The following is a 22757-nucleotide window of genomic DNA, read 5'->3' as shown; positions in this document are numbered from 1 at the left end:
TCTTTCACTCCTCTAAACCATCCCCTGTGTTTCCAACTGCATTAGAATGAACCCTCCACTCCTTTGGACCAAGTCAGAATTGGTTACCCATATAAAACACCCACTGCAATATATTTGCATACATCTATGAAAGGAGAAAATATAATCACTTTATTTTCAGTACACAGACTAAATCCCACCATAAAATAATGAGCACACATGAATAGAATACTCTGCAGTTAGAAAGCCCACGTTTGCCGTGTCTGTTGAACCCATCGTTTGCTGTGTGGTGCTCACAGCCCTCCAGCATCATTTCCAGAAGCAGCTGCAGTACTCCCAGGAGCAACGCTCTATCTACTACAATTCAAACAACGCTCCCAGTTTGCATAGAAGCGCTACATTTCCCTGTATATCTTGAAATACTAGTTAGGTACAACACTATTTCGTCATCTCTGCTCCCAAACTATGCCAGGCCCCCCTCCCACCCTTACACTAAAGCAAGAAGAATTACTTCTACAGGGAGGTAAAATCAGCAAGTTGTGGCAATACAAACTTCGGAGGTGCAGAACGGTGGCATACTGTGATCTGCAGCATGTGAACACGCAGCTCAGGCTGCAAGGCATAAATACTGACGAGTTGCACACAGGCGCAAGTGCACAATCGCCTCCGTAAAGCTCTCTCCATGGTGTGACTCCATCCATGTCACGCACATCAATGGGTGTGTTATTGCTTGTAGTAAATCAGAGAAGATTTGGACCTACATAAGAAATTCACTTGCAAAGCACAAAAGTCACTGTGGCCTCTAAGCAGCTTTACAAACTCATCCTTGCAGCTGGATTTTTGCCGCATGCTCCACACCAGTGGTCGGCTACAATATTCTGCAGTTCGAAACCTGCATCTACCATCCTCTAGCAAACACAGTCAGTGTCTTCTCTGACTCATACTTAAATACACAATTGCAGGCAGCAAAAAGTAGTATTACAGTTCATTTTTACAAAATTCATCACATTCATCTTCATTCAACTTAAGAACAGGTGACCTGGGCTGTAATGACAAAGGCCGGCAGTGCCTAATCCTCTCAAAACCCAAATGTCAGTAGAAGAGGAGCTGACATTACTGCAGATATTATTATATGCCCAGCAGAGCAGACACATTCTCACTGGATTTTCAGGCTGCCAATGACCTACCTTGCCCATGGTGAACCTGACTAAAGTGTTTAAGAATCCAGACTTTACATCTTGCACCTATAATTGAATGTAAAGTTTACAACTGAGTGTCTTTAAGGAGTAATAAAGCAGCTCTTGGGATTTCTTCCAAGCAAACACTGACTTAAAGGCTCAATACAAACTCACAGTGTTACATGGGACCCCCAGCCAGTCACTGACAACTCCCTAGATCTTCTCTTACAGTTACATGCTGCACAATCACTTTTTTTCCAAATGCATCCTGACTATAACCTTGTTTTATAGCGTTTCTTGCTAACTATACTCTTCCTGTAAGTTCTGACTGCAAATGCTGTCTTTAACTTAGGAAGTATCATAAAATTGATAGATTATTTCCTGTCTACTGGTGCTCCAGATGCAATGCTACCTACATATAACTAATTCTTCCAGCAAGTGATTCAAACCAGCACTGTTCTCAAACAGCAGGTTGGCAAAGGTGGGCTGCAGATTGCAAAGTCTCCAAGCTTTCCATATCATAAAGTGAGGTAGCAACAAGCAGCCTTTGAAATAGCATTGTCTCTGTATTTTTCCCTAGTATTAAATTCCTTTTCCACACAATGTAGTGAGTGAACTAGAGGCTTCTCTGGAGCAGTGGAAGAAGAAAAGAGATGGTAAATAAATAACAAATGATAAGAAGAATTAGGCCAATAGTTTTGTAAAGTTTTCCTTTTTGGTACCAGCACTGAGCACTGCTCATTTTCAGGTGGAGAGGAATACAAAACACTTCAGTCTCTCTGTGAGCTTAAAGTCCAAGTGACTTCTGCACAATCTGCTTGGCAATTTTGTTAAACTGTTCTCTGTCTTCCCGCCACATCTTGGAGGCATCTACATTGGCTCCACTTTCATCATTTGGTTCTGAAACGAGAAAGACTGAAAGATAGGTGGACAGGCAGGCAATGGAGCAAGACCCTCCCGCTTTTTCTTGCTTTTTCAATGTCTCTGTACTGCCACTTCCCTGCGGCTCTCACATGCTTCCCTGATTGGGACTACAGAAACACTGCTAAAAAGAAAAGCCACTGACAGCCGCTGCATTCCCAAATGGTTCTGATTGAACTGATCACAAGAGAATATCACAGCAAGGACAAGTTCAGGTAGAGGCAAGTGGCAGAGGAGCAATACTTTCTTTTGGTTATGCTCTCAGCAGCTGAGCCCCAGCATGCATATGTAACACCACAATGAGGCACCACTGGTGCTGTCAAGGGGGTGTAAAACTGCACGCTGCTCCCTGCAAAATGTCTCTTTCTGGTTTTGCAGCTTCACAGACACAAAGCCCTCCCGACCAGGCCACCCAAACAGGCTCCGTCATGCTTTGGAATAGCTTGTTCTATTAAAAAACCAACAAAACAGACCAAGAAAACCCATAGAATGCTTTCATTTCTGCAACATCTTTCATCCAAGGATTTCAATGCATTTTACAAAGTACATTAAACCCCCATGACTCCAACACTTAATTTTGTACAGAGGTAAGCTGCAACATGGGATTCATCGGGCTCATGGTCAGCATACAGTGGGACAACTGTCGACAGGATTACACAAATCACTAAGATGGAACATGCTCTACCCACTTTGCTTCACACACTAGTCCAAATCCACCTCAACCTAGTTCTTAGCAGACATCTTTGGCTCTTATTTTTCTCGATTCAATCACAGAATCCCAGACTAGTTTGGGTTGGAAGGGACCTTAAAGCTCATCTAGTTCCAACCCCCTGCCATGGGCAGGGACACCTTCCACTAGAGCAGGTTGCTCCAAGCCCCGTCCAGCCTGGCCTTGAACACTGCCAGGGATGGGGCAGCCACAGCTTCTCTGGGCAACCTATGCCAGTGTCTCACCACCCCCATAGTTAAGAGACACAGTGGACAATGCTGATGGCCTGCCCTTAAAAGACAGTAGATGTGCAGGTCACCCAGTTTGGTAAGCTTGGACTTACACTATCTGCAGAGCCAGAGCCGAGGCTTTGCCAGCAGCCTGAAAGAAGCTGACCATTGGTGTTTTAGACTAATTCTTCTGAAAGGCATGGGAAAACAGGACATACAGGCAGCGAACAAGAGAGACCAGGTGAATCCCATGTTAACCAGTCTAGGTAAGGCTGCACCACAAACCGAGTTCTTGGACACCATGGGAAGCCCAGCGAGGTACTGTTTGTCTGCACTGCTTCCCAACAGTAGGTTACTATTCTGAAGCTAAAACAGTCCCATGTAAGAATCTGTGCTTTACCTTTGATCAACTTCCCTGCTTCTAAACCCTCTAACCTGTCTAAAATCTTTTATCATTCAAAACTGATTCTGAGGGACACATCTCTGTTCTTTTCAGGCATGTCAGTGGCTCTGTCCACTATGTGGAAATGGATACATCTTCCAGGGAACTGTACATGACAGAGCTGACCCATAGCCCTTAATGGATTTAGGGAAAGCCATTTAAAAGGCTGCACAAGAAGTTTTTCACCCCACCCCTCTTCTCAAGAAGCCTTCCTCTGAACCACAGATGGCAGAATGGGGGACATCAGAAATAACAAACAGAAATGAAGGATGCTGGCTTGTTAATCTCCCGTGGACTCCAGTTCACCATACTGGTTAGATCTGGCTTAGCCAGCTGCTAAAGCCAAATCCAATACAGGCTGTAATCAATACCTTTACAACCTGCAGGAGTTGAATAGACATCATAGGGAAATAAAAAGATGAAGCCCAGGTTTTGTGCAGGAGCAGGCAACCAGGGGAGCCTCTGGACCCACCTGACCATCACCATCTGCTCGGTTGCTGATGAGCAGCTTTAAATGTCCTTTGCTCACTTAAAAAAATCCAGCAGCAAGAAGCAGCTCTAGCTAACTCAGTAAGTGCTATCTGAGCTACTGCTAATAAAACATCAGTCCTTACCTGCCAGCATGCTAACAACTGACAAGAGGATCTTTTCCACACTCTGCACGGGACTCCACCGCTCAGCGCTGCTTTCATATCCCATGGGATCATCCCCAGGAGCATGAAGAATAGAGATGCAAACTCTCCCATCTGGGTAAACTGCACAAGAAGTACAGGGGATTGATTGTTACTCAGTGGAAATACTTGGCCTCTCCGGACCTTTAGCAGAGATTGGTATTTGGACTTGGCCTTCATACGACTGAAGCTGAGCCTCTTCCAAAGGCAAGAGGACACAAAATCTGAAAGAAATCTAGCAAAAATCTTTAAGCAAATCTGTCAAACTTGAGTCATCCCTCCCCAGCAGAAGCCTGCTGGGAGCACTTTTGTCATTTAATAACCAGTGACAGGATCTGTGGAAAAAATAAGAGATGCAGCCTGGTGGAACAAGGCAAGTATTTACGCATAGACACAGTTCCAAGTAGGTAACCAGTCCTCTTTAAATCAAAGGGTAACAGTCACACAGCACTGAATGCATGTTGGAGTCCTCCACTAGACTGTGACCATAAAAAGAATTAAGCAAACCTGCTCTGTTGCAGCAAGGAGGGAAAATTGGTATGTTCTAAGCAATGTAATTGATACTATTTTGAACATTACGGAGGTGCAACCAGAATAGTTCAGACTACTGCTTTTAATTTTGCTTAAAGCTCAGCTGGATTAAATTGCCTGGAAACAAGGTAACCTATCTATTAAGGATACAGCCATCTTCCCCTCCCACCTTTAGTGTAAGCAAAGCATCTGCAACAGTACAAGTCATCTTCACAGACAGTGGACTCCACTGACTTGATAATGAGGCCAAAAAAAGCTTGAAGAGGCAACACAGAGAGAATGGAGTTTGAAACACTCTTTTAGCAACATAGCCTAAAGCTGCAGCTGCCCAGGGAAGGACAACTTCAGCCCAGTACTTTCAGTCCTTCCATTCCTCGGGTGACCAACCTGTGCCAGTGCCAGGAAAACAAGACAAAACAAAAAGAGGGAATAACCGCTGGAAGTAGTTGTGCTCATTTTCAGTTCTTTCCATTCACTCAGCTAATGTCTGCACAAGCCTGCAACATGTAAGCACTTTGGAAAACTTTTATTTACATCCCCTCCTGCAGCCCCAGGCTGGGGACTGGAGCTGGTCTAGCCATAGCTGGAAGAGGTGAAAACAGTACGTGCTGAATCAGCACCTCTCCTTGCAAGTTAAGAACACACTGGTAGAAGGTATTTCACTTCTAAGTTACTCTAATGTTTTTATGCAGAGCCTCATTTAAAACAGCTGGACCACAGCAGCACAGTCAAGACAGCAAAGGCTGATTCCTTTGGTGTACTCATCTTCCCACTTTGTCACTGAATGCTCACGCAAGACTTGCCATTAATTACTACTTGAAGTTATCTTCACCAGAGCATCCGTGAACGTATTTTAAGAGAAGATAGTTCTGTGGTGTCTCAGTTCCCCATGTACATAACGCAAACTGCAAAGATAAGGGAACACAGCAGACTTCTAAAACATTTTCCTTGCAATTCCTCACAGGTGGAGCACAAGTAAGGTGCTTACACAAGTAAGCACTTAAGGAACAGAGAAAGCACTGCACAGCCACCCAATTTCTACAGCCTGTCTGGGTAGAACTGGACCATCACAATCCCACCTGAGAAGCACAATTCTAGAGCCTACTTTAGGTGATCTCAATTTTACATTAACATGACCCAGAACCACTAGATTTTACAGAGCTAAGCTGACCATCCAGTATATTCCAGTAAACCCCACTGAGGAAGTGCTCACATATAACACAAAAGTCGGACAGTTTGTGCCTCTCCACACCCCACTCCTCCCTGCTATGCTGTGCGCAAAGCAGCTGCCAGCAGCAAACCTCAAGCCAAGGCCAAAACTGGAGCTGCAGAGCATTGTGTGGACACGGATTTTCTCATGGAGACCAGTCCTGCCGAGAAGTGTGGGTGAATGAGTCTAGCTGGAGCAAGGTGCCAATGCAGCCACACTGTTTCCAGGTGCCAAACTCTGCACTGCTTCAGAGGTGATGCTATACTGCCTTGGGTATGTCTGCACAGTTCTACACTGCGGTATGCAGGTGTGTCTTTCACAGAACAGAAAGATGGGGACTAAATGGGCAAGGATCTGCACCAGTGGTACTTTGAGGAGGGAAGAACAGAACTTCAAGAAATTGCAAAATTCCTTGGAATAGGATGAAATAAATTGATTTCCAGCTGAGATTAAGGTTTGTGTTATGCAAGTGCAGGAATGTCAGCTGGGAAGGAAACACCAGGCAGGAAGGCAGCATTTTTGTTTTATTGCTCTCAAGTGGCAGAGACCTAATAGCCTAGAATACAGATCCAGCCCCTTCAATTACTTCCACTGAAAAGTCTTAAGATAATCTTGTCTCCATTAGAATTGCAGATAAAAGGCCATCAAAGCCTTAATATTAAATACTTGCAAAGTGTCATCTGCTTGAACAGAGCACTCTGTATTTCAGAAAGATACCATAAGAAATATTGCTAAACAGAATGACCCTTGGTAAGGATGCCAGCCCTCCTGCTGCAAAAGTTTGGTTTTAAGGTGCACAAGCAACCCACTTCCCCACACATCCTGCTGCATCGGACTTACTGTTCGGATGGAACATCTCACATGTGAACCTCATCTTCGGAGGGCTTAACGGGTAGTCGAGTGGGAAGCTCAGAACAGCAGGGAATACCCCATACTCAAAACAGGTGTCTTCTGGACCCCTAGAAACAGATAAAAAGCTATTCAACAGAGTTTTAAGTACTTCTTTCACCCAAATTCTTGTCTAATGAGACATTTGAGATTTGGGCCATATCATCTCCTCCAGAAAACAAAGAGTTAATGCACTCTTACCCTACAGCTCATAAACTTAAACCCAAATATGGGGTTTGAGAGGGAAGAGGGAAATCAAAGCTTGCACACTAAATTACTAGGAAGGTCACAACACTGCTTAATTAGCAGGGTGTGTCTGGATAAAATTGGAGTATCTGGCTCCAAGGCATGTTCCAGGATTTGAGCATCTGCACGTCAAGAGAAGGCAGAGGCAGGTGTGGGACTCCTGCGCCTTTGAAGATACTGTTATCCTGCACAAGACAGAGATGTCAAATGCTATAGCTCAAAAATAATTTATAAAACCCACGGAGATTCAAGCTGCCAGTTTCGAGCACAACCACCCATCAGCACTTATCACTGACTGATGAAAAACCCCCACAACAATGCTTTATAAAAATAAAAACAAGGCTCAGGGACCATAATTGCTACATGCAGCACAACAATGTCTCTCTGCAGACTTAAGGTACTTGGTTTGCACACCCTTGAGTGCACACAGAGAACAAATGGCTTCATCAGGGTTCCTGCAGAAACATTTCCTTATTGTGTTCACCATGTAGTTCAAAGTGTAATCAAGTTGAGAATATAAAGACAACTATTTCACCCTCCCTACGCGAAACATTTTTGGAAAGTGAGCAAAAAATTTTCTTAGCCATGATTTATTAAAACTTGATGCACCATGTGGAAGTTATAACACAAACATGATCTCCCTTGATTGGAAAGTACAAAACAAGCTTCACCACTGAAAATCTCAGCCAAGGAGACCTTATGTATTTAGTAAAAAGCTCTTCAAACAAGGGTTATACTGTCCGGGAAACAAGATATAAGAATATATTACTGCCTCCTCCTCTTCCCAATGCACATTCTCCATGCTGGAAAGAACATGAGGTTCAAGGACTCCTAACAGTTAAGACTGCAATTGGTAACCTACAGAAAAAGAAAACTGAGCCCAGCAAAACCTAAAGCCCTAGAAGGCTCACTCTCCTGAACTTTGGGATTCAAAAGACTTGGCTGATAGATAAACACAAGAATGCCGTGATTTAACCCTGAGTATTGACATTGGCAGGTAAGATTAGAGGAATGCATCAACACAGAGCAAGAATGAAAGCTAAACCAGCTCAACCATTTTGATCCCCTTCTGGCCTTTTCCTTAATTTGGTCAGGATTCAATTCACATCTGAATGCATTTTTTCATGAACATTTTAATTCCAGCTGCATTTTAAAGGCTTATTGTTGAACTTCTAAGAGTATGTACATACACGCATTGAAAAGCTGGTGGGTGTCTCATGTTCTGTTTTGAGAGCAAACACACAGCCTTAAGGGCTCTTCTGTCAAATATATTAACCCAACATGCTCCATTTTAGGACCTGTATTATGTGAGCAAAATGCTTTTGTTTCAGCCATTCAGTGCTGCCAGGATCAACTTCAAAGAAATGATTAAAGCTGATCCAAGACAGCATTTGCAACTACAAAACACTCAGGCCCCAACATTCAAACTTGACAGCATCACTTTCAGTTCAAAAAGGACATTGGCAGGGCCAGAGAAGTAAAGAGCAAAGCACCTTTTGCAATCACACCACCTGCCCTGTGAAGATTTCAAAGTACATGGACAGGGACAGTGGGATTGAGTGCACCCTCAGCAAGTTTGCCAGCAACAAGCTGTGTGATGCAGTCAACACACTGCAGGGCAGGGATGCCATCCAGAGGAACCTGAACAGGCTGGAGAGGTGGGCCTGGGCAAACCTCATGAAGCTCAACAAGGCCAAGTGCAAGGTCCTGCACCTGGGTGGGACCAACCCTAAGCACAAATAAAGGATGACTTGCCAGACAACCAGGCTGTTTAGTTGTGAGAGATACGACAAACAATGCTGCTGACATAAGACAGCATGAAAATAAGAAACTCTGAACTCCACAAGCTGGCTGACTTAGGCAAGGGGAAGAACAGGATGGTGGGTATATCTGCCAAAATAGGAGGGAAAAGCGCATTGACAAGGACAATTAATTCTGTAATCACAGCTTCACATACAGTTGTAAATGGTTTCTTATTTGTAAAAAGATGCTGGAAAAAGACCAAAACTCACAGTCACCAGATGCCGAAAAGGGGAATTCCATACTAAACAAAAGTCATAATTATATATCTAATTACCTTTTCTAGACAGGTTTTTGTTAAGTTGACTTTGATTTATCCTGTTTAGTTTTCAAACAATCTTTAGGCTAATAAAGTTCTTAACAATTATGTGAGGTTTGTGTCTTTTGGGGGTAAACATTAATAGCACACACCTGTATATGCCAACCAAAGAGGACAAAACTTGGTCTTGAAACGCTGAAGTCACAAACTTGCACAACACAGTGCAGCCTGTAGGACCCCATGCAGTGCTACAGTATTTAGTGTTACCATAGTAAACTCTCTTGACGTGCTGGGGCTATTTATCATCACAAGTCACCCTGTTGCAAAGATGTGGCTTTCACAAATACTCTAATTTAGCATCTGTTTTATGTCTTATCAAAAGGGTGCATTTTAAGCCAGGCTCCAAACCTCCACTCTTCAGAAAGTTCACATTGTATTTTCAGTTCTGGATCTATTACACTCACTTTGGGAGCATAAAAACTGTTCATCATTCACACATGTCAATCAGCCTTAACATGTACATGTTTAATTTTTATCTAGCACTGCTAGTACAGGCAAGAACACCAGAAATACAGATTATTATTGCTATTATTTTAAACAGCATTATTCTACCCCCAAGCCAAACTCTTCCAATAATCTATGTAACATTACCCAGGCCATCTCTGAACTGATAAATGGGCAATGCCTTTTCTCTCTTAGGTCTCTTTTTTATTTATTTGCCATTACATGTGCTCTAGGTTTACACAAATTGGGTGAAGGAAAAAAAGATAAAAGTATTCTCTTCATTACTACACCACTTACCTTTTGCACTTCATCTGTCTAAAAGTTTAAAGCCAACTTTACTTCATTTCCTCACCCTTACTTCTTTCATTCCCCGAATTCTCACACAGCCCATTTGAGATTACAAAACATCAGAGAAGATAATCACAGACAAATATAAACAAGTCATTTAGCTTGCTTTCCAAATGTATGCAAACATTTCTACTATTAGAGTTGTGTAAAGAGATGAAAGTAACCAAACATGTTTAGGGTAAACATGTTTCTATTGTACCACGGCTTCAGAATTTAGCAGATCTTAAAATATAATTTTATTATGACACACACAATACAGAAACCAAAATGAAAGTGCCTCCGCCTCTCATTTTGCGCTGACAAAGGCCTGAAGCTCAACACTCAGCACTTTAAAGGGCTTTCAAGTCTGCAAGCAGCTCCTCTGTTGTTCAAGAATGTGTTACGGGAAACATAAAAATGGAATTTTCTAGGTAATGAAATGAATGCAAAAGTACTTCTGTGTCCCCCCCCAGAAAGCTCTACTTAACCACATAGTCTCTGCTAGGAGAAAGTACCGATAGGGAGGAATTTCCTTCCATATTCCAAGAAGTTCACTAAATCCTCTGGGATTTCTAAACTCTAAGCAATGCACAGCTGTCTGAACTCAAATTTGGTACATTACAAAATGCATGTCTCAGAAGAGACATCCCACTTGCAGAAAGAAAAAGCGTAAGACCCTGCAGCCAAACTCCTAGGTAACTTGTTGCCTGACACCGGTTTCCATGCCAGGTGTTTATTTTCAGGGGACTGAGCTCCCAGGAAGTACAATCTGTTTATTACAGAATAAATTGCTGTACATAAGCAGAGGCATTTGCCAACTCCTCATATCAATCAGCAAACAAGCAGTGGTAATCCAAACCTCCATTTACCAGACCTAAAATAACTCGGAGGCTCATGCTTGCCATAAAGGAGGATCACCCACGCAGCCAGCTTGTGTGGAATAGGTGATGTGCTACAGCTTGGGAAGCTTTTATATTGGTTGTATGCCTGACCCCAAGAGACAGAAATCTTGTTTTTCATCCCTAGACAACATGCTCCAAGCAAATAGAGGAGATAGGAAAATTCTGCCACCCACACTAGTTGAGAATCTCATAAGTCAGCACTGGTAGTTGCACCGAAAACCTACTAAGAGCACAGCAGGGATGCTGCGAGCAAGGGCACCTTGGCACTGGCTGAGCGAAAAGAAATCATCAACTCTTACTAAAGGAGTCCTGAAATATAGATCCTGGTTCTACCCTAACAACAGACCATCAGCTTCAATACAGACTTAGCTGTTCAGAGCACCTTCACCCTTTAATTCTGTAGTATTTGTGTAATATGTCAGAGCCAAGTGACAAAGGTCTCTTTTCTGCTCCCCTACTGTTCTTGAACCTTATTGTGTAAAGATTATCAGTTATTCCATGTACCCAAATTTTCCAAAGAAAGGTACAGCATGAGTGAAAGAGTACAAGCAAGAGACAACTCGTAAGATGCCAGGCAAGAAGATTTTGTCTTTCCACGGCAAGTTTTGCTATGAACAACTGTACCCATCAGTTTGGGACTGGAAGGGGGAGGACAGAGCTTTGTAAAGAAGTCATTGTCACCTTCCAAAACACAACAGGTAGTGATCAGAGGCATTCACCAAGAAAAGAGCTTTCTACACAGAACCACTGCACCCAGTATCTTTACATCACCAGGCAACTCATGAAGTATAAAATTTAAGAAGAATATTTTTTTTCATTGGACTACTTTCTCGGCTCCATCCCCTTCCATTTCTCTAGAAAAAAAACAACTGAAGAGCAAGTGAACTAATTTTAGACATTGATTTTTTTTTTTATCCTATCCCTGATAATCTGTGTATTTTGCTCCACTTAAAACATGAGAAAAGCACGGCCTGTATTTGCAGCTCAGGAATGTTCCCAATGGGTTTGTGTGATCTACAAGCAACTCATTGTTTCCTACAGCGTTCCCATATGCAACATATATCCAAGGGAGCCCAAATGGGGATTCCTGTCAAGTCTGCAAGTTATTTATGATTTAGTTGTGGCTGCCCCATCCCTGGCAGTGTTCAAGGCCAGGTTGGATGGGGCTTGGAGCAACCTGCTCTAGTGGAAGGTGTCCCTGCCCATGGCAGGGGGGCGGAACTGGATGAGCTCTGAGGTCCCTTCCAGCCCTAACCAGTCTGGGCTTTTGTGTTGTGTATTATAATGACACCTGTATGACCACTTAAGTCCCAAAGTTGCCTCTGTCATACTCTTCAAATTCCAAATATAACTCCCAGTTTGGGTCAGAAAAGAAATTCCCAAAGGAAGGCCAAGGTCGATGTTACGCACAACTGGTATTTTTTTATATTCTTGTTCACCTAGAACCTAATCACAGCGGGCAAGTGCTGATTTTGGATACAAAACTGTATTAACTCACATAATCAGAGCTTCCCATTCAAAGAAGTTCTCTTCATTCACAGGACCTATGAAGGAAAAACAAAACAATGCTTAGTGCTACCTGAATGCAAGGCTACGACTTCACCGTGCACAAACCCTGCTCAGCTCCTCACCTGCTACAATCCCCTCGGGTGGGTTCAGGGTCAGCTCTGTAAAAACAAAGAACACAAGGGAAGGTTAACATGACCTGCAAGCCCAAGCATTCTGGCTAGCATTTGGGTGGCCAAAGCTTAGCACAGAAGTCCCACCAGCAAACAAACACCCTTGGAGAAAACCTTGAGGACACCGCTGGGCAAAACTCCCCATTAAGAAGGCCCACAGTCTCACTGCTTACAACGTAACTTCTTCATGCAAGAGTCTTCCAGGCAAAATTATTTGGCATTTTGTGCTTTCAACAGTCTCCTAAAACTCCTGTCTTCCCAGGGACAACAATTCAAAACTGAGAAGAAAGAAAAAAAAGTCTTTCCACAGAGCATGGGAAACTCTCCTCTTGGACCACTGTAGCATCTGCAGGTACAAACCCAACAGCCTGAAGACAAAACGCACTGTATCCCTGTAACCTCTCTGCACCAATTCAGACTTGACAGCATCTCAACACTACAACCCAAAATGACACAGAAAGTTGGAGAAGCAGCAGCAAGAGAGATTTGTACAAGCGGCTCTGTTCCTTGGATTCAATCCAGCTCCCCCTGCATGGCCTGGAATAGGTGAGCCAAAAACGAAGCAGCAATAAAGCAGCCATGGCTATACACAGCGAGTGTGAATCCATCAATCCTCATTTTCTGTAGGAAACTGGTACAATTCCCAATTCATACTATAACCTTCGGCATCAGTACCTCATTTCAAGCCTGCTGAAGCCCAGCCCTCTGTGTGCTGATAAAACAATAACCGGTTTTTCTACTATCCAATGCAATGACCATCAACTTCTGGATTCCAAGGTCCTGTGGAGCGGTAAGCAGCTGGCAAGGCAAAGTACAACCAAGCACAGGCACCCAGTGGACCTACAGTCCCTGGTGGGGCTCAGCACCAGCCCCACAGCTCCAAGCAAGATGCAGGGCAGCTGGTGGGACCAGTGGCAGGAGGTGACACTCAGGGTGTCAGACTGGAGGAGGTGACAGTAACAAGGCCAACTGAAGCAAGGGCTGTGAGCTGCTTACCTAGAACAGTGTTTCCTACCCGACAGCCTGTGGCCGACTAGTGGCCCATAACACATAAAACACAGCCATAGGAAACACCACACACATTCCCATGCAGGAAAACAAGCAGGAACATGGAACCAGGGAATATGGGAAGTCCTAAACAGATAAACGAGACACTTGACCTGATTTCCATGAGGCTGTATGGGAAACTGTGGGTAGTGCTGCACAAAACAGCACACGGATTTTTGTCTTAAAATAGCTAAGTTACTGTTGGATCCAAACCCATGCTGAGATACACTGACAGGAAAGATAGCAAAACTCTTCTGTTCATTGAGAATTCCATTAACTTTGGCACAGACCTCTCCAATTGAAGTTCAAAAGCACAGCAAGCAGATTGAAACTCAGCATTACGGTTTTCCATGACATCCTGGTGTTAAGGAACAAGCTTTTCCAGCTTGATACCGGGTCTCCAACAGCTTTTCTTGCTGATGTTTTTAGACAGAAAGAGGGAGATGTCAAACCCAGGAGCTCCTGGAATCATTTTGCTCCATCTTGTGGCTCTCTCTAAGAAAGAAATGAGTCTGCTTTCCCATGATTTCCTTTTGCGACTGCCCAGGGGCAGCATCTGCATGTCCCCTGCAGCAGGGCAACGGGAGGCAAGAGCCAAACCACACCAAGCAAAGGGCCTTTACAAGGATGGAGGTTCAATTCTCCACTTCACCTTGCTCAGTTCTGCCTCCAGAGATGGGCTAAAGAGGTTTCCATCCTTAAGGATCAAGCAAAGTGGTAACTGGGCAGTGCGGGGGCACATGAGCTTTGATTTTGTGTGGCTGCTACTATACCTGGTCATTGAGGAAGGAAAAAAACTCCTTTTCCACGTGGATGGTCACATCTACACCTACCCTGTGATTTCTCTAGAGCTGTTCAAAGGGAAATCGGAAGCACAGTTTATAGGGAAACATGAATCCTCAAGCTACACCAGCTACTTGAGAGAGACAGCTTGCACAAAGCGAGAGCCACGAGCCACCTCCCTCAAGCCCCTTTCTCTGAGGGGCAAGATCAGCAGAAAGACTTTACAGGAGCCCTAGATGCAGCAGCTCGTTATGGCTGACTGGTGACTGTGGGCCTAGGAAAACACCTCCAAGGAGTGAAACCTCATGATCCGTGGGACAACCGAGGTGGGAGCGGATCTGTCAGACACAGAGGGGCCCTCCTGCCACACTGTCACCACAGCTCCATCACCTTCACCTGGAGCTGTGCGACCCCATGCCTGTTGTTGTGGGGAACTCCCTGCTCAGACACGCGTTGGGTGCCTGCTGGAGGAGCCCACGGTGGTGCAGCCCACCACCTGATTCAGAGCACTGGAGAGCACTGGGAGAAGTTTCCATCTTCACATCCTACACAAGGCATCCTGTTTGGTTTGCAGGGGAGTTTTTGCTGCATGCAGTCAGGGGATTTGCTTCCAAATGGAAACAAAATGAAGCCCCAGCTTGTAGCACCAGAGCTAAGCCTTATTTTGAAGCTTTGCTTGTAAGCTGAGACTGAATGAAACAGAGCTGACACTACTGAAGTGCAACGCTTCTACTAGGAACATGGGGCAGATTTGGGCACACACAATCAACACCTCCCTTTTAATTTCACTGCTCATTAGAGACTCATTAGAGGCCAAATACACCTAAGCCAAAAGGAGGAGAACTGAAAAAACCCTTCTTGTTAAAGCACTTAATAAAAAGACTGATCACAATCTTAAAAGAGAAGTTCAGCAGTATGCTGTCTAAAAACTGTATCGATTTAGCATATCCCCAAGATGACTAAACACACAAGACTTGAGAAATATTAAGGGCACACACTCACTTCAGTGTCTGACAGCATCAGCATCTGGACTGAGATGCTTGAAACCAGAATCTTGTTCTTTTAAATCTGCCTCAAATTCAGTTTTATTTTCTCTTCTCTGTTGTAGCATCCAATTGGCACAAGGCAGTTTGAGCTCACACAGACACATGGTACCGTGTGTGCCTGAGGTATTTCTTAAGGGTTATGCTCAGGAAAGAGCATTTTCAAAGCAAGTTTAACAGGGACAGCTACAGAGACCTACTGCAAATGTTCAACCCTCTTTCCCCCTGGAGAGAGCAGCTCATCACCACCCACACCGCTGCAGCAGTTTTCTTGCAGCCCCACACAAACTCTGTCTCTCCAAGCCATAAGGACAGGAAGCACCCACTTCAGTGAAGCACTGCCACGTGCCGTTCTGTTCTGTACAATGAAGGGGTATTTTTTGCTGTGAATTCTGAAATCTCAGAACTAACATAATTCACAAACAAGACCTCTCAGTTCACTGTAAGCGCTCTCCTGAAAAGCTATGTGGAAAAGATTCATTTAATGTCTGCCTGTAGCATTATATCAAATCCTTTTTGATGCTGTTGTACATAACTTTTTCCTAAAGATTTCATTCATATGAGACTTTCTAGTAAGATCTCACAGCTTCTCAACAACAAAGGATCAAAACTTGCTTTTGGGACTAAGGGGATTTATTTAAGAGAACAGATAAAAGCAGAGCTGAGTATTTTTGCAGCTGCCTTTCAGGTCAGTGCTTCAGGATTACAAGAGAAAAATGCAGGTTTTGACACCACACTGTCAGCACAAGCTTCACCCGCACAACTGCACGGTGGGGTTTGCTCCCCACCCCCAGGAGCTACTGGCAGCACCGGGGCAGAGGGGCCCAGGCCAGCCCCAGCCTGGCAAACACCTGTGTGAGGGGTCAGGTTAGAGACCTGCGCTCTGCAGAGCAGCGGAGGATAAACACAACACTGGCAGGAAACGTGCCCATAAATACTGTTTTATACAGGCTGGAGTATTCCACTAAATGAGTGGAATGAGTAAAATGAGAAACAACTCCTCATCCCTGGGCAACCTTTGGAGCTCTGAAATGACCTTCACCAAAGCAGGAAGGCCAGCTCATAGAATCATCATAGAATCACAGAATGGTTTGGGTTGGAAGGGACCTTAAAGCTCATCCAGTTCCAACCCCCTGCCACAGGCATTGACACCTTCCACTAGAGCAGGTTGCTCCAAGCCCCGTCCAACCTGGCCTTGAACACTGCCAGGGATGGGGCAGCCACAGCTTCTCTGGGCAACCTGTGCCAGCACCTCAGCACCCTCACAGGGGAGAATTTTTCCCTCATATCTAATCTCAGTCTCCCCCCTGTCAGCTCAAAGCCATTCCCCCTTGTCCTGTCACTACAGGCCCTCGTAAAAAGCCCCTCTTCAGATTTCTTGTAGGCACTTCCTACAGCCTAACGCCATACTTCCCCTATCAAACCCTTTTTTTCTTCATTCTACTTTCTTGCCTTAAATAAAAGCTACAAGATCACAGGACAAAAGCAACTGGGTAAACAAAAAAGGAAGAAATGTCTCCTGCCAAAGAAGCCACCTTTGGACACGTCTCAAGCTCACTGGGGAGCAGATCACAGCGCCCCGGGGAGAAGTGGGATGTCCCCGGGGATCCGGCCACCGCTCCCCACCGCCCGCAAGCCACGTCTCATGTAGATTTCTAAACAAACAAGCCTGACATCGATCACTACATTGACGTTTAAAAGCTGTTACTAACTGCTGCGCCTCCGCTAAGAGCTTCACAAACGCCTCTAATGAAGGCAACGAAGCTCTGCAACAGAGACTGCCGTGGCCGCAGTCTGTTCACCGGGAAAAAAAGGAGAAGCACGGCCCAGATGGGACGCCCCGCGCTCGGTGTCCTGGACGCGGCAGCCGCCTGCTGCGACGGCGCCCGGAGAGCAACCCGGCAGCGGGAGGCGGTGCCGTGCGCGCTCCCCCCTCCACAGCCGCCCTGACCCGCGCCCCGGGTGCCGCTGCGGGCCGAGCGCCGGCGGGAACACCGTGAGGCACCGGGAGGGAGGCCTGCGGCCTGCCCCGCCTCCGCCCTTGCGCGGCCCGCGTCCCTCCCGGGAGCATAAGAAGGGTCCCGTCAGGAGGGGCCGCGGGGAGCCGGCCCCTGCCCTCACTCACGCTTGTACTCGGCCATGAGCCGCTTCAGCGCCGTCCCCGCCATAGCGCGGCCCCGCCGCTACCACCGCCGCTTCCGGGAGGGCGGCTAGAGAAGACGGCCAGAAGACGATCGGCTGCCCGCTCCTCCTCTATGGTACGCACTTAGTCCTCCGGGGGCGCGCATGCGGAGAGCCCGCCGTGCGCAGCGCAGCTCCCCGGCGGGGCAGGAGCGGGTCGGCGGGGAGGGGGGAACTCCCGTTCCTGGCGGTGATCCCTCGGGAAACAGCTGCGGACACGGGGGGAGCGCATAGAGACAGCGTGCTCAAAGGTGTATGGTGCGGCAGAGCTGCCCGGGGAGTGCGGGTGTGCAGCCGGTGGAGTGTGCACCAGCAACCTTTATACCCAGCCACGGACTTCTGCTACCTTGGAAGCCCCTGAAGTGGACGGCTGAAGCGCTGCTGCCACGGACACGTACCCCCCGAGAAGGGAAACCAGCAGCCAGGTGAGAGGAGCACGGCCGCATTAAGGGTATGGCAGGAGACAGAGTACCAAACTATATTTACTGTATACAATAGTAAAGGACGACAAATAAATGTACAAATCGGTGAATAAACAATGAGGTCTACAGGATGCCCCACCCCAGCCCATATACAAGAAAATGAAAAAGAAAATAAGGGCCTTTCCAGCAGGATTCCCAGCAAGCGGGAGATGATCCGACATGGCCAAATGGGTCAGGTGGATGTAAAAGGCAGGTAACGATCCCACAGAGCAGCAGCGGACAACCTATAACATGGCCTTTGCAAAAACTCATCTGGAACCGGCTCCACACGCTGCATAGAGCTCAAACCCATCACACAAACGCACTGAAAACTCAGGAAGTTTGGGGAGGCAGTAGAACAGATGTTATTTTGAACACATGTACACACACTTCTCTCTTTTCTTGCTCTTGACAGGTTCTTGACAGTTCTTCTGCACATACAGCCTGGTGACACTGAAAGATGCTTTCCCCCCCCATTTATCAAGTTAATCTACCAAAAACAAGTATTACAAAGAAACCTGAGGCCACACGCTTCTAGTACCCACTGAGAAATAAGAGACATGCTGAAGGGAGCAGGAGGCAACAGGATCTGCCCTGCACTCAGCAACCCACTGACGCTGCAGTGATGGATTTCTTGTTTTTATAAGCTTGCACAACAAAAAGCACTGCTGCTCTACCATGAGCATTAGTTTTTTGTCCCAGCTGCTCTGCTATCTCTGGTTCTGACAATAATTCAGGACAAATCTCATTCCTGCATTAAAAAAAGTATATTTCAGATGACTTTATCATAATATGACAAAGCACACGTAAATCTGCAGTATTTTAAACTCCAACTCTATCCTAGGCATCGTATCTGCATGTATCAGCCTTATGTCACAGGCTTAACGCTTCTGAAGGAACTGTGTTTGCAACACACACTAAAAAACTTAAAACCAGCATCTCTTTTTCCTTCTCTTCGGCATGTCTTGAAAGGAAACTTTTCCGCTCACCAGCGGCATGAAAATACACTGAATTATTTACATGGTTAGAACTAAACAGAGGGGCAAAGCTGACAAGAGCCAGGAATGAACACTCCATGTCCTAACACATGGATGAATATTTAGGCCACAGGTTTAAAGAAAGAAAAAAAAAGAAGGAAATAACAAAAAAGGTAACAGCAGACAGACAATGCATACTCCTTAATCTGAACTTAAATCAAATTGGCCCAATTGAAGGTATAGATTAATCCCTGCAGATACTGTTTTGACTTGCACACGTAGTACGTCAAAGACAACAAGCAATTTTGGTAAATGTCCTCTAAAGTTTCGAAGAATCTTGTGTGATTGGCATGTTCATTTGTTTACTATTTAATAGCAAATCCAAGGACAGATGAGAGAGTGGGGTGTGATGAGGATCCTTGAACTCCTCTTCTCAAAGGGATGGCATGTCTTAACACACTCCACCTGTCTGCTGCTGGAACACATCAATAGTGTCTTCATCTTCCATCTCCAGCTGTTAGAGTAACATGGAAAATGCAAGGCTTTGAATACACGTGGTTACAAAAGCATGTAGCTCTCTACTCCCAACCAGTGCCAGTAACAGAGCATTTGAGATACAATTTTGATCTGCATGCAGATATCAAAATATTTGGATAGCAATTTGCAGTAAAAGCATTTTTCATACCTGTGCAGGTGTGTCTGTTTCATTAATTGGCTGTCCATCAAATCTGAATCTAATCTGCCTCATCGACAAGCCCTGCAAGTTCAAAATAATTAATATGAATCAAAACGAAACATTTACAGATTTACTGTCAGAACAAATCTTAACAGAATTAAGACTCAGAAGATTTAACCGGAGGGGAAACAGCGCATCTATCTTGCTAAGGGAATTGAGGCAGCAGAGCTGTTAGAGTGACCTCCCGCTGTGCTGCTGTCACAGCAAGGACTCTGTATGGAACCACAGGTGTGGGTTTGGCACTTGGTTCTGATCCTGCTCTGCAAGGCACAAATAGCACAAGTTAATTTACAAAGGTAATTTAAGAACAGGTCAATCAATACACCATTGTGTAACGCCTCAGAGGACACGCCAGAAGGAGCAGCAATTGTTTCTCATGCAGTCAGAGAGGCAATGTTAGATTAAGTTGACTCCAGGAAAACAATTTAAAACCATCTGAAAAAATGACATTTTTGTGTAACTCGCTACCAGCACCAACTACTCATAGTTAAGACAAGTTTTCACTCATGCCAAGCATCTGCTCCCCATTCTAGTTCTTCATCTTCCTATGAGAAAAGGAACCATGAAGAAGGCCTAGAGAAAAAGAACTCGCAGGACCTGACAGATTTTTCCTCACAAGGTTTATCAGAAAAAAAACACTGGGGTCTAACATTAGTAAGTTAAAGTTGCCCTTAAAACCCAAGTTGAATTCACGACTGTTCTGAAAGCGTTTAATCAGAAGAGGCACTCTTTATTCCCTGCCTCAGGGATCCAGGTCTTTGCTTTGCCCTCTAAAATCCTTTGAAATCCCCACGACTCACGCTTCCAATCACACACACAGCCACGTGAACACCAGCACTCCCCATGCTTCTCTGAAGACCCCATGTATTCGGTTCTGTCGTGGTTTAAGCCCAGCCGGTAACTCAGAACCATGCAGCTGCTTGTTCACTCTCCCCTTTCCCCCCCGCCCCGCTCCCAGAGGGATGGGGAGGAGAATCGGAAGAATGTAACTCCCACGGGTTGAGATAAGAACAGTCCAGTAACTAAGGTGTAATACAAAACCACTACTGCTACCACCAGTGATAATAATGGTAAGGGGAATAACAAGGGGGAAGAATATAAAACTAAAAGGGAAAAAGGAAAACAATAAACACAAGTGATGCACAATACAATTGCTCACCACCCACTGACCGATACCCAGCCCGAACGAAGCAGCAATCTGGGCCTCCGGGGTGACTCCCCCCAGTTTATACAGTGGCCATGATGTGCTGTGGTATGGAATACCCCTCTGGTTGGTTTGGGTCAGGTGTCCTGTCTCTGCTTCCTGCCGGCTTCTTGTGGCCCTCCTCACTGGCAGAGCATGAGAGACTGGAAAGTCCTTGATCAGGGTAAGCATTATTTAGCAAGAACTAAAAACATCAGTGTGTTATCAGCCTGGTCTCAGACTAAAGTCGAAAATGCAGCACTGCACCAGCTACCAAGGAGGAGAAAAATAACTGGTACAGCTGAACTCAAGACAGGTTCTCGTTCCCAACCAAGAGGTGTTATCCTGCATCAGGCATGGAACAGGGAAGAGCATAAGGTTCAAGTAAGCAAAGAAAGGATCGTGCAAGTAACAGACATGGGGAAGTTCAGCAAACAGAACCACACTCTGCTTCCAAAAGGCATCTGCATCCCCACCCTCTGCTCTGCACCACTGCTTCCAGTCTGCACCGAGTGCTACAGGCTCAGGAACCGGGCTGCAGGGATAAACCCCTCTCCCACTTAATAGCTCAGGGCAGCACCGAGGAACAGCCTCCACCTGCCACCTGCAGAACACAGGAGTCCAAACTGCAGTGGGCAACAGGGCAGACGTGTGAAAGGAGGAGAAAACAAAACCACAACAGAGGTCATGGTGTAGGAGAATTTGGTCCCATTTCCCAAACAGAAAACACACTCTGTATAAAGTTGATCAGGTTTTTGGAGATGATAGAACTGAGGGTTAAAAGGCTGAAAATTCAGAGAATTGGTTTCAGAGCCAGGATCAGAACTTACTGGCCAGTACTGCTGTCACAGGACAGTTTTTGGAGGAAGAGGCAGTTTTCATTAAGCAAAGAGAAAGACTCTAACACCGATGCACCAGCTGCTCGCTGCCCTGCGCACCCGCACACGTTCACTCTGATGCACTGGTACTTTCCACGTTCCTGACGGACAAGCAGCGAAGCCCCCACCGCCCCGAGGGCTGCCTCCCGAGGCAGGCGGTGCGCCGGCCGCAGCCCCGCGCCTACCTGCCGCTCGCAGTACGCCTTCATCAGCTTGCTCAGCGGGGTGTGCCGCTTGATTTTGAACTGCACGACGGAGCCGTCCTGCCCCGCCACTTTCAGGTTGATGTGGTCGTTCTCAGTTTTCACGCCTTCCTGGATGAGAAGCGGTGAGGGAATAGCCGAGTCAGAGCGCGGCCAGCCGGGCCGTGCTGCGGCCGAGCCCCGCCGCCGCCGCCAACACTACCCCGGGCACGCTCCGGGCGCCGCCGCGGCCTCCGGGGGCTCCGCGGGGCCGCCGCTTACTCCTCCCCGCGCCGCGCCGCGGCCCGGCCCACCCCGCCATCTTGGCCGCCGCACGCCGCCGGGCGGGGCGGGGCCCACCGGCAGCCCTGCCCCAGGGCCCGGCCGAGAGGCCTCTCTCTCTGTGCCCGTGTGTGTGTGTGTGTGTATGTGCGTGCCCACCCGGGGGGCCTCGCCCTGCCGGGGCTGCCCCGCCGCCCGCCGCCGCGCCTCACCTTGGGCTTCTCCTCCGACATGGTGGCAGGGCCGGGGCGAGGGGGGGGACAGGGGAGGGGAAGGCTCGGCGCGCGCTGAGGGACGCGCCCGCGCGCTCGGCTCCCGCCTGGGCTCCCGCCGCCGCCTGCCGCCCGCGAGAGCGCGCGCCCCGGCCCCGGCCCCGGCCCCGCCCCGCGCCCTGCCGCCCCGCGCGCCCATTGGCCGCGCCCGGCCGGGTCACGTGAGGGGCGGCCCGCGCCAGCCGGCGGGCCGCGCGCGCGCGCGCCCCAGCGCGCGCCTCTCCCCGGGAGGCTCTGGGAAAGTGCGTCACGGGGA

The 22757-nt window shown here is 46.7% G+C and overlaps 2 protein-coding genes across 4 annotated transcripts; both read right to left on the bottom strand.

Moving 5' to 3' along the window:
- Positions 1-34: 34 nt before the first annotated feature.
- UBE2G2 (ubiquitin conjugating enzyme E2 G2) lies at positions 35-17620 on the bottom strand. Of its 3 annotated transcripts, none has more exons than XM_030493897.1 (6): positions 17475-17620; positions 12429-12464; positions 12296-12341; positions 6712-6830; positions 4074-4214; positions 35-2057 (listed from the first exon to the last, which is right to left on the bottom strand). In XM_030493897.1, the coding sequence occupies exons 1-6, from the start codon at positions 17515-17517 to the stop codon at positions 1945-1947; spliced, it is 498 nt and encodes a 165-aa protein (XP_030349757.1). In that variant the 5' UTR covers positions 17518-17620; the 3' UTR covers positions 35-1944. The 3 variants fall into 3 exon arrangements, with proteins under 3 accessions (XP_030349757.1, XP_030349758.1, XP_030349759.1); XM_030493898.1 differs by lacking the exon at positions 17475-17620 and adding an exon at positions 13205-13327; XM_030493899.1 differs by lacking the exon at positions 35-2057 and adding an exon at positions 2367-2526.
- Positions 17621-18292: 672 nt separating this feature from the next.
- On the bottom strand, positions 18293-22739 carry LOC115611256 (small ubiquitin-related modifier 3). Its single transcript, XM_030493900.1, has 4 exons — positions 22442-22739; positions 21951-22079; positions 19654-19725; positions 18293-19482 (listed from the first exon to the last, which is right to left on the bottom strand). The coding sequence occupies exons 1-4, from the start codon at positions 22460-22462 to the stop codon at positions 19420-19422; spliced, it is 285 nt and encodes a 94-aa protein (XP_030349760.1). The 5' UTR covers positions 22463-22739; the 3' UTR covers positions 18293-19419.
- Between the last annotated feature and the right edge of the window lie 18 nt (positions 22740-22757).

This window comes from Strigops habroptila, chromosome 8, assembly GCF_004027225.2.
Source record: "Strigops habroptila isolate Jane chromosome 8, bStrHab1.2.pri, whole genome shotgun sequence".
Taxonomy (NCBI): domain Eukaryota; kingdom Metazoa; phylum Chordata; class Aves; order Psittaciformes; family Psittacidae; genus Strigops; species Strigops habroptila.
The sequence above is the reverse complement of the archived record's forward strand: the minus strand, read 5'-3'. Positions and strand labels throughout refer to the sequence as shown.

What these genes read in the sequence shown, in the direction of transcription:
- UBE2G2 (XM_030493897.1), bottom strand. Translation starts at nt 17,517, where the DNA reads ATGGCGGGGACGGCGCTGAAGCGGCTCATGGCCGAGTACAAGC. An exon ending in GCTCATGGCCGAGTACAAGC is followed by an intron (nt 12,465 to 17,474) that starts GTGAGTGAGGGC and finishes TTGTTTTTACAG; the next exon opens with AGCTGACCCTGAACCCACCC. An exon ending in AGTTGTTAGCATGCTGGCAG is followed by an intron (nt 2,058 to 4,073) that starts GTAAGGACTGAT and finishes TTCTCGTTTCAG; the next exon opens with AACCAAATGATGAAAGTGGA.
- LOC115611256 (XM_030493900.1), bottom strand. Translation starts at nt 22,462, where the DNA reads ATGTCGGAGGAGAAGCCCAAG. An exon ending in TGTCGGAGGAGAAGCCCAAG is followed by an intron (nt 22,080 to 22,441) that starts GTGAGGCGCGGC and finishes CTTCTCATCCAG; the next exon opens with GAAGGCGTGAAAACTGAGAA. An exon ending in AGGCGTACTGCGAGCGGCAG is followed by an intron (nt 19,726 to 21,950) that starts GTAGGCGCGGGG and finishes TTGAACTTGCAG; the next exon opens with GGCTTGTCGATGAGGCAGAT.